Source organism: Salvelinus fontinalis, unplaced genomic scaffold, assembly GCF_029448725.1.
Source record: "Salvelinus fontinalis isolate EN_2023a unplaced genomic scaffold, ASM2944872v1 scaffold_1153, whole genome shotgun sequence".
Taxonomy (NCBI): Eukaryota; Metazoa; Chordata; class Actinopteri; order Salmoniformes; family Salmonidae; genus Salvelinus; species Salvelinus fontinalis.
The window spans coordinates 4,117-15,346 of record NW_026601362.1 but is presented as its reverse complement, the minus strand read 5'-3'; the positions used below and the strand labels follow the sequence as shown (position 1 = coordinate 15,346).

The following is an 11,230-nucleotide window of genomic DNA, read 5'->3' as shown; positions in this document are numbered from 1 at the left end:
AATGACTTTGATCAACTACTACTGACTGGGAATGTCCTTTTCTTATTATGGGAGACACATTCTATAACATGTCTTTGCTGTCTGTCTGTCTGTATGAGGGAGGGAGGAATAGACAGACATGTGTGTAGGCCAGTGAAATGACAGATGTTGCCTTGCTCTTTTTCCCAGAGGTCTGCGGTGCTGATAGAGGCAACTCTAGCCAGCACAGGCGGCTGGTGGCACCTTGATCGTTTCATAAATGTGCCTCTTCAGGATGTGACTGATGTCGTGGTGGAAGGTTGTCAAGGTTGTGCTGAACTCATCTTCAAGGGAGAAATGTGTCCGCCCAAGCAAGCTTCCATCATTACATCACTCCTCTGGGCCTCCTCTTGGGATAAGAGAGAAATCATTCTTAATTAAAGGCTTCAAACCTGCCTCAAACCACTAGTATCCTGTTGTAGTGGCAGAGTCGGCTGTCATTGTACTAATTTCATAGTCATGTAACAGATGGTTATATAACAGGCAGTTTGTCTGAGTTGATTGTGTCCCCATGTCAGTCCTGCATCTTTTCCAACATTACAGAAACAATGTATTTCCAATCCGCTGTATGTGGAAGAAAGCCAAGGGAAAAGGCCTGAGAAACTGGGAGGAAAGCTAACACGAAAAACATGTTTTGGCAAAAATACAGTCTAATATCCATATACTAACACAAAAGCATCATATCTCAAACAATGGACTGTTTAAGTGTTCTGGTCGGGACATCTTTTTCTTAGGGAAAGCTGTGGAACCTGTGAGATGTGACATTCTGCTAATTTAAACGCATATCTCTTATAGGTTGGGATTTTAAACCATCAAATCAATGTAAATTCCACTCAAGCAAAAAAAAAAACAGAGGATTGTAAAACTCAAGATAAACCGTTAGGTTCTCATCTTGATCTTCTTAAATCAATGTCAAGACACCTGCCCAAAAAATAAAAGCTCTGACTGCTGACTTTATAAAGGAGAAATGTTCTTACTGTGACTGATGTGTGGTTGTTCCACCTACCTATCATAAGAGGACTGCACTAACTAAGTAACTCTGGATAAGAGTGTCTGCTAAATGACTCAAATGTCAAATGTAAATGTCTTCTTTCCCAAACCTACAACAGATTCCACAAGACCTGTGTCCAAGGTATCTCAGTATTGAAGACCAAACAGTAGCGTATACTTCCCCCTACATTACCTTGAAATGCTTTGAAGTGTTTAATGATAGGCACATCCATTCACCCATTCACCCTCTAATCCACCAAGAGCTTTAGTAATGTTATCGAGAGTGAGAGAGAGAGTGAGAGAGAGAGAGAGAGAGAGAGAGAGAGAGAGAGAGAGAGAGAGAGAGAGAGAGAGAGAGAGAGAGAGAGAGAGGAGGGAGGGAGGGAGGGAGGGAGGGAGGGAGGGAGGGAGGGAGAGAGAGAGAGAGAGAGAGAGAGAGAGAGAGAGAGAGAGAGAGAGAGAGAGAGAGAGAGAGAGAGAGAGAGAGAGAGAGAGAGAGAGAGAGAGAGAGAGAGAGAGAGAGAGAGAGAGTCTGACTATGCCTATCTCTGTGGTCTTGCAGAACACTCCACAACCAATTTTGATGATGGTCGGCGTGTGTGTGTGTGTGTCATATGTTCATTAGCAGCCGACTCATGTTATCCATAAAACGATGCCTGAAGGAGACTGCCAGCCTCCTCTGTTTCTGTTTGGGGCGATATACATGTGGGCTTACACAGTCATACATTCCAACGGGTTGAAGCAGCCAGGTCTGAGTAATCATTAACATTCAGTAGTAATTACCATATCTGTTGTTTGTGAGCTTCTTCCTCCTCCTCTTCTTTCTCCTCCTCCTCTTTCTCCTCCTCCTCTTTCTTCTTTCTCCTCCTCCTCCTCTTCCTCCTCCTCCTCCTCTTCCTCCTCTTCCTCCAACAGCCTGACACTCTATGAGGACAGGACAGGCTAGGAGCTGGGCTGGAGGCGGGCCAGTTACTCAACTCTGGAGAAACGGGTTTCTCTCCTCCTCGCCTGCCTGCCTGCCCGTCTGCACAGAACAGAGCAGAGGAGCTGTGTCATGTGTAATTTAATACCAGACGCAGGCTGACTGAGCCTCACTGCACACAGAGAGCCCCCTCACAGCCTGAGAGGCAGGCAGGCAGGCAGGAGAGGCAGGCAGGCTAAGCAGGCAGACTTCCAGGGTCCGGCTCAGCCCTCCATGACAGGACAAAGAGCAGGGGATGAGGGACCGACCAGAGCCCTAGTGGAGGACCGACCAGAGCCCTAGTGGACCCATCAACCTCTCCCTTCCCCGTGGCCAGGTACCAGACCCCCCTCTCTCTCTTTCTCTCTGTTCTGTTTCCTCTGTTACAGTAGTACAGTCACAGTGTTGAAGGCAGCCAGTAGCGTAATGGTGATTTACTGTACTAGAATGGGCAGTAGCAGCACTTTCCTAAAGAGAACAGAACAGCACAGAATTCTGCACTGTAAGAGGTTTTAGACATGCCACTGTAAGAGGTTTTAGACATGCCACTGGAAGAGGTTTTAGACATGCCACTGTAAGAGGTTTTAGACATGCCACTGTAAGAGGTTTTAGACATGCCACTGTAAGAGGTTTTAGACATGCCACTGTAAGAGGTTTTAGACATGCCACTGTAAGAGGTTTTAGACATGCCACTGTAAGAGGTTTTAGACATGCCACTGTAAGAGGTTTTAGACATGCCACTGTAAGAGGTTTTAGACATGCCACTGTAAGAGGTTTTAGACATGCCACTGTAAGAGGTTTTAGACATGCCACTGTAAGAGGTTTTAGACATGCCACTGTAAGAGGTTTTAGACATGCCACTGTAAGAGGTTTTAGACATGCCACTGTACGAGGTTTTAGACATGCCACTGTAAGAGGTTTTAGACATGCCACTGTAAGAGGTTTTAGACATGCCACTGTAAGAGGTTTTAGACATGCCACTGTAAGAGGTTTTAGACATGCCACTGTAAGAGGTTTTAAACATGCCACTGTAAGAGGTTTTAGACATGCCACTGTAAGAGGTTTTAGACATGCCACTGTAAGAGGTTTTAGACATGCCACTGTAAGAGGTTTTAAACATGCCACTGTAAGAGGTTTTAGACATGCCACTGTAAGAGGTTTTAGACATGCCACTGTAAGAGGTTTTAGACATGCCACTGTAAGAGGTTTTAGACATGCCACTGTAAGAGGTTTTAGACATGCCACTGTAAGAGGTTTTAGACATGCATGCTTGCATTCATTGTCTATTGATTATTTTGTCCAGAACATATTGCAATTTAAGCTGTTGCCTTTTTTTCTTAAGTGGAAAACTTTCTCTTGCAAGAAGAGAAGTGTATGTGCTGTTTGTGCACTTGAGGTGTAAATATCTCTGGCCGTGTTCCACCGCAATCACCGCACTCTCTCCCTCTGGGAATGCTGTGAAGAACAGGGCTCTGGTAAACATCCCCTGTCACAGTTTCTTTCTCTAGATAATAACACTGGGTTCAACGCTTCAGGGCACTTTCTGAAACAGCAGTTTTCTGAAACAGGAGCAACTGAGAGGAAGTGCGTTTTAAAGGATCATACTGAAGGTTTTTAAGGATTAGTGCTCAGTGCTGTATGTTTCCGTTGGAATGTTCTCTCTGGGAGTCGGAATCCCACCCTAAAGCCAAGAGGGGATACACCGCATGAAGCACTGCAACCCTAAAGCCAAGAGGGGATACATCACATGAAGCACTGCAACCCTAAAGCCAAGAGGGGATACACCACATGAAGCACTGCAACCCTAAAGCCAAGAGGGGATACACCACATGAAGCAATGCAACCCTAAAGCCAAGAGGGGATACACCACATGAAGCACTGCAACCCTAAAGCCAAGAGGGGATACACCACGTGAAGCACTGCAACCCTAAAGCCAAGAGGGGATACACCACGTGAAGCACTGCAGCCCTAAATCCAAGAGGGGATACACCACATGAAGCACTGCAGCCCTAAATCCAAGAGGGGATACACCGCATGAAGCACTGCAATCCTGAAGCCAAGAGGGGATACACCACGTGAAGCACTGCAACCCTGAAGCCAAGATGGGATACACCGCATGAAGCACTGCAACCCTGAAGCCAAGAGGGGATACACCACATGAAGCAATGCAACCCTAAAGCCAAGAGGGGATACACCACATGAAGCACTGCAACCCTAAAGCCAAGAGGGGATACACCACGTGAAGCACTGCAACCCTAAAGCCAAGAGGGGATACACCACGTGAAGCACTGCAGCCCTAAATCCAAGAGGGGATACACCACATGAAGCACTGCAGCCCTAAATCCAAGAGGGGATACACCGCATGAAGCACTGCAATCCTGAAGCCAAGAGGGGATACACCACGTGAAGCACTGCAACCCTGAAGCCAAGAGGGGATACACCGCATGAAGCACTGCAACCCTGAAGCCAAGAGGGGATACACCACATGAAGCACTGCAACCCTGAAGCCAAGAGGGGATACACCGCATGAAGCACTGCAACCCTGAAGCCAAGAGGGGATACACCACGTGAAGCACTACAACCCTGAAGCCAAGAGGGGATACACCGCATGAAGCACTGCAACCCTGAAGCCAAGAGGGGATACACCACATGAAGCACTGCAACTCTAAAGCCAAGAGGGGATACACCACATGAAGCACTGCGACCCTAAAGCCAAGAGGGGATACACCACATGAAGCACTGCAGCCCTAAATCCAAGAGGGGATACACCGCATGAAGCACTGCAACCCTAAAGCCAAGAGGGGATACACCACATGAAGCACTGCAACTCTAAAGCCAAGAGGGTACACACCACATGAAGCACTGCAACCCTAAAGCCAAGAGGGGATACACCACATGAAGCACTGCAACCCTAAAGCCAAGAGGGGATACACCACATGAAGCACTGCAACTCTAAAGCCAAGAGGGTATACACCACATGAAGCACTGCAACCCTAAAGCCAAGAGGGGATACACCACATGAAGCACTGCGACCCTAAAGCCAAGAGGGGATACACCACATGAAGCACTGCGACCCTAAAGCCAAGAGGGGATACACCACATGAAGCACTGCGACCCTAAAGCCAAGAGGGGATACACCACATGAAGCACTGCAACTCTAAAGCCAAGAGGGGATACACCACATGAAGCACTGCAACCCTGAAGCCAAGAGGGGATACACCACATGAAGCACTGCAACCCTAAAGCCAAGAGGGGATACACCACATGAAGCACTGCAACCCTGAAGCCAAGAGGGGATACACCACATGAAGCACTGCAACCCTAAAGCCAAGAGGGGATACACCACGTGAAGCACTGCAACCCTGAAGCCAAGAGGGGATACACCACATGAAGCACTGCAACCCTAAAGCCAAGAGGGGATACACCGCATGAAGCACTGCAACCCTAAAGCCAAGAGGGGATACACCACATGAAGCACTGCGACCCTAAAGCCAAGAGGGGATACACCGCATGAAGCACTGCAACCCTAAAGCCAAGAGGGGATACACCACATGAAGCACTGCATCACTTCATCAGTGAGGGAATCAATTGGCTTGTCTTACTTCTTCTCTTGTCTATGTTTTTAAGCTCCTTCTCTCCCTATTTTTTCACTTATCTCTTAAAGAGCAAGAATAACATAGAGCTTTCAATGATCCCTGTGATAAATACAATTTCACATGTATTTATTTGATAAACCTTCCCCCTGCCTGCATGCCTGTGAGAGAGTTCCAGTGTTCTAATTAGTGCTCCATGCTGCGTAAGCGTTCTCTGAGGATTGTGCTGTGGGGAACAGATACAGACTCTGTCTGCCTCCCAAATGCCCATAGGGCTCTGGTCAGAAGTAGTGCACTACGTGGGGAATAGGGTTCCATTTGGGATACACTCAGCCAACCTGACTGAACACCTCAGGCAACCTGAAAGGAAACTCAGTCAGATCAGGTCGCGGTTGGGAATGAGTTTGGTTTGGGTGGCAGCAGGGGTCGACTGGGAAATGAAAATAAAAACTCCGGAACAGTCCAGTCCTTGTGTTCTGCACCACTTCTTCTGGACGTTTCCATCCCCAGTGCCCTGTTCTGTGTTAGTGAAGCATTGAGAGACAGGCTGTGTAGGCAGCCACCCTGCGCTGTAGCTTTAAGGCTGGCCGCTGCTATAATGGGGCTGTCCACTGATCCATCCAGGTCCTGCTAGGGGCACTACCTGCAGTGGTTTAGCATTAGAATACCCCACTGGGGGGTTTCACGTGCACAACACGCATCATCCAAGAATTACAGTCTAGAATAGACCAACGACTTGGAGTCTACGTTGAGACAACGTTGTGTGGGGGTTGTGTGTTTGCTGTTCTTTCACATCAACTGAGTTCCTCAGTTCAAGCACTTTGGTTGGACAGCGAGGAACCAACGGCGTACAGTATGCTTTCCGTTGCATCACTACACAGCTCAGCACACACAGCCCAGTCTGCCTCCTATTGGTCAGTGCTGTGTGTGTTGTGTTGAGCTCTGTGTGACCCCAGCTGTCTCTGTTAAATCTATCAGCAGCTTCACATTGGGTTCTCCAGCCCCCGCCGAGCCCCAGCTCTTTAGCTGTACAGTTCATTAGTCTCACTCCCCACGGCCCTCAGATTGTGTTCTCCAGCCCCCGCCGAGACCCAGCTCTTTAGCTGTACAGTTCATTAGTCTCACTCCCCACGGCTCTCAGATTGTGTCGGCCGGTTCATTCGCCCATTTGCACTTTGACCAGCATGCCTGATGTCTGGCTACTACTCCAGCTAGAGGTATATAACATCTGTTATTACCACAGGGAATTGGTCTGGGATGGAGGTTGGCCAGTGAATTACAGTGCAGGACATTACTCAGTCCCACTGCTACGTGGTTTTACACAGATACTCACGACACCCAACACATGGGTATGTAAATGTATTGATTATTTAGATTTTTCAGATTTCAAACTTTTACCGGTAATATAATTTTCCTGCAGAGAACATTCTAGTAGCATGATATTACTGCTTTAAAATACAGTTGGGTTTTTCCCAACAGCTTATCTTTGTAAACCCTGTGTGTGTTGTACTGTATGTGTGTTTATAGTTTTGTTTAACGTTGTGTTAGTGTATGTAAGTTGTTTTGTCAGAACCTTTGTTCCCTCTGCTGCTATTGGACCAGGTCTCTCTTGGCAAAGAGATGTAATCTCAATGAGAAAAACCTGTATAAATAAAGGTTAAATAAGAAATTTATTAAACAGAAAAACGCTTAAACAGAGAAATGTTTTATGAAAGGGAATTTATTTATTATAAAATGAATTGAAAAGGAACACAGTTCACCTGCATGATAAAACGTCTTCCAGTTGAACAGTACAGTGTTTCACTGGTGCCTGAACAGCAGATTAAACTATCACTGGACTGTAAAGTGGTGATTCATCCAGAGAGAGAGAGAATGTGAGTGAGTGAGTGAGTGAGTGAGTGAGTGAGTGAGTGTGGCTATGCCAGCCTGGTCTGATATAGCTGAATGGGCCGATGGCCTGTGCATTGGGCTGGGCCGAGTATGGGCCAGAACTGGGCCAGAGCTGGGCAGACCAGAGGGGGGGACTAGAGGCCCAAAGCTCTGCCATGTGCACTCCATATGGGAGAGTGTGTGTTTACACTGGCAGAGGCACGGCCGGGCGCTAACAGTGCTTACGTGGTGAGAGACTAACTTACAACAAACTGTCTGAATGGCCCTAGATGGCAGTCATCTTTTGTGTTATAATGGTTTATTTTCGGAGAGCAGATTGAATACCCACAGGTCTCTTGTTTTCATATTGTCCCTAAGGGAGTGGCTACAGTGGACGGATGGATTGACATCTCACTAGTGTAGCTTCGCTGCGCGTTAGCTTGCTAGGATACTACAGGGCAAAGTGTTCTCAGACTGGAGAATTCTCGAACTCATTGTGTCTATAAACTCAATGTTTACACTACCTCTTCTCCATCTCTCCCTGTGACTGGACTGTTCCACTGTGGAAGGCTGTGGGGGGTGGGGGGGGGGGGGGGGGGGGGGGATACAGTTGGACTGGCTCACTGTAGCAGGAGATGGAGGGTGTTGTTTGGCAGATATTGTGGCTGCTGCCTCACATCACACTTGGGACTAATGAGTCAATACTGTACAGGCCCATCGCTGGTGGGGGTGAAAACACACACACACACACACACACACACACACACACACACACACACACACACACACACACACACACAAACACACACACACACACACACACACACACACACACACACACACACACACACACACACACACACACACACACAGCAAGCAGAGCCAGACACACTGCTAGGTTTGTCATCATTGCTAAACCATAAATGTGGATTCATATTTCCTCTGGGGGAGTTTCGATGCTGCCTTATGTTTGCCCGTACTGTAACCTGGGTTGGACCTTAGAAATGTAGGTCAACATGAGGAATGACTGTTGTAATAAGATATTATTGTTTTCCTGGTAGAAGAGCGTATTTCCTGGGAACCATATTTGAATGGCATATAACTTCTAAATATATACATGATCATTAAGAGCATTCAAGGTACATCATCAACACTAACCTGTAACACCAGTGATAGTAATAAACTCAGGGTAATTCCATCCAGCTACACACAGCCTTCCCTCAGGGTAATTCCATCCAGCTACACACAGCCTTCCCTCAGGGTAATTCCATCCAGCTACACATAGCCTTCCCTCAGGGTAATTCCATCCAGCTACACATAGCCTTCCCTCAGCATAATTCCATCCAGCTACACACAGCCTTCCCTCAGGGTAATTCCATCCAGCTACACACAGCCTTCCCTCAGCGTAATTCCATCCAGCTACACACAGCCTTCCCTCAGGGTAATTCCATCCAGCTACACACAGCCTTCCCTCAGGGTAATTCCATTCAGCTACACACAGCCTTCCCTCAGGGTAATTCCATTCAGCTACACACAGCCTTCCCTCAGGGTAATTCCATCCAGCTACACACAGCCTTCCCTCAGGGTAATTCCATTCAGCTACACACAGCCTTCCCTCAGGGTAATTCCATCCAGCTACACACAGCCTTCCCTCAGGGTAATTCTATCCAGCTACACACAGCCTTCCCTCAGGGTAATTCCATCCAGCTACACACAGCCTTCCCTCAGGGTAATTCCATCCAGCTACACACAGCCTTCCCTCAGGGTAATTCCATTCAGCTACACACAGCCTTCCCTCAGGGTAATTCCATCCAGCTACACACAGCCTTCCCTCAGGGTAATTCCATCCAGCTACACACAGCCTTCCCTCGGCGTAAGGTAGTTAGGGAGGTCTTTACAGCCGTCATGTTTATCAGAGCATGTTTACAGGAGGGGACGTACACAGACATGTAAACTTCCTCCTCTTTGATGAATGTTCGTGGCCTAGTGTACAGATGAATTACTGTCTGAAGAGAGAGAGAGAGAGAGAGAGAGAGAGCGAGAGAGAGAGAGAGAGAGAGAGAGAGAGAGAGAGAGAGAGAGAGAGAGATACTGTATAAAAGAGCAGACCGACACCAGGTTTTGTGTTAGGAAGAGAGGAACAGAGAGATAGGAGAAGAGAGGAGAGGAACAGAGAGAAAGGAGAAGGGAGGAGAGGAACTGAGAGAAAGGAGAAGGGAGGAGAGAAACAGAGAGATAGAAGGGAGGAGAGAAACAGAGAGATAGGAGAAGGGAGAAACAGAGAGATAGGAGAAGGGAGGAGAGGAACAGAGAGATAGGAGAAGGGAGGAGAGGAGAGATAGAAGACTGAGGAACAAAGGAAATAGGGCACTGTTCCATGACCGTGTTTTAACTATCTCTCTGTTTGATAGACTATCATATGACATGCTTTATGTCTGTTTCTCTCCATCATTCTTCCTCTCCCTCCCTTTCTTCCTCTCTATCCCTTCCTATCCCTTTCCTCCCGAACAATGAACTCTCCACTTAACTCTCTCTCTCTCTCACACACAGCTGTAACCAGCCTTCCCTGGCACCAGCAGAAACCCAAGGCCATCTCTGATTGCACAAGGCCATCCCTCTCCCCCTCCCTCCCTCTTCTTCCAGTCTTGCCGCTCCCCCGTCTCCCAGTGGTAGCGTTGGGTCTCCCAGGATGCGGCTGCTCAGCGCTCTGCTGCTCCTCCTGCTCCTCAGGTCCGCTGAGCCCAGGAAGGGTGGACGGAACAGAGAGCGGGGCAGGGCCCGGGGTAAAGGCAGGGCCAATGCTGTCAAACGCCAAACCTCTGAATGCAAGGAATACATGGAGGCCGGAGAGAAATACCTGGACTGTCAGGACCGCCAGCTGACCGGGGTGCAACAGCACTGGCCTGAAGACATCCACCACCTCCTGCTGGCCCGCAACAAGATCCAGGTGCTCAGAGACAACACCTTCTCCCAGTTCAAGAACCTAAAGAGTCTGGATCTACAACAGAATGAGCTCTACATGGTGGAGGAGGAGGCGTTCGCAGGGCTGGGACAGCTCACTACTCTGCTTCTTCAGCACAACCAGATGAAGACAGCTTCTGAGGAGCACCTGCTGCCCTTGCCAAGCCTCCGTTACCTGCGTCTCTATGACAACCCCTGGGACTGCCGGTGCTCGCTGGATAGCCTGGTCAGGACCCTGCAGGTGCCCAGCAACCGTAACCTAGGGAACTACGCCAAGTGTTCGGAGCCGGACGCGCTGAGAGGTCAGAAGCTGAAGAAGATGAGGCCGGAGCTGCTGTGTCTTGAGGATGGGGAGGGCCAGCAACCAGGGCAGAAACCTCAGCAGGGGCAGGGTAGTCTGCCCAAACCACCTCCCATCAAGAAGCACCCTGATGCCAACTCCTTGTGCCACACCTACATGTTCCCCAAACCCATGCTGGACTGCAAGAGCAAAGGTAAGCTATGAGCCAACCAAGCTTGTCAATGAAGTGTTGTATTCTGGTCTTTCAGAGTACTGGAGTCAGTTATTAGGGTTCTCAGGGCCATGGGTTCATGGACCCAGATGAATCTCTACTGAAACAGCTCCTTAGTCCAGGATTAGGACTAGTGTGGGTCAGGGAAACCGGCCCTATGTGTACGAGTCACATGTCCATCTGAAATATCTGGCCATTGTTCACTGCACATGATTGTTGTGAGGCCTTTTGCAACCGTGTGGAGGAGAGGCTGGCTGCTGGATACTCTAGAGCTGTGGTTGATAATGACTACTTTCTAAATGTGTTCTCTATAATTTTCCTGAATC

At 48.3% G+C, this 11,230-nt stretch overlaps 1 protein-coding gene across 1 annotated transcript; it reads left to right on the top strand.

The window, feature by feature from the left end:
* Positions 1–1,903: 1,903 nt before the first annotated feature.
* On the top strand, positions 1,904–10,886 carry LOC129848752 (leucine-rich repeat-containing protein 17-like; the record flags this gene model as incomplete). Its single annotated transcript, XM_055915851.1, has 2 exons — positions 1,904–2,306; positions 9,982–10,886. A coding segment is annotated over exon 2 (766 nt), but the record flags the coding sequence as incomplete, so codon positions are not given.
* Between the last annotated feature and the right edge of the window lie 344 nt (positions 10,887–11,230).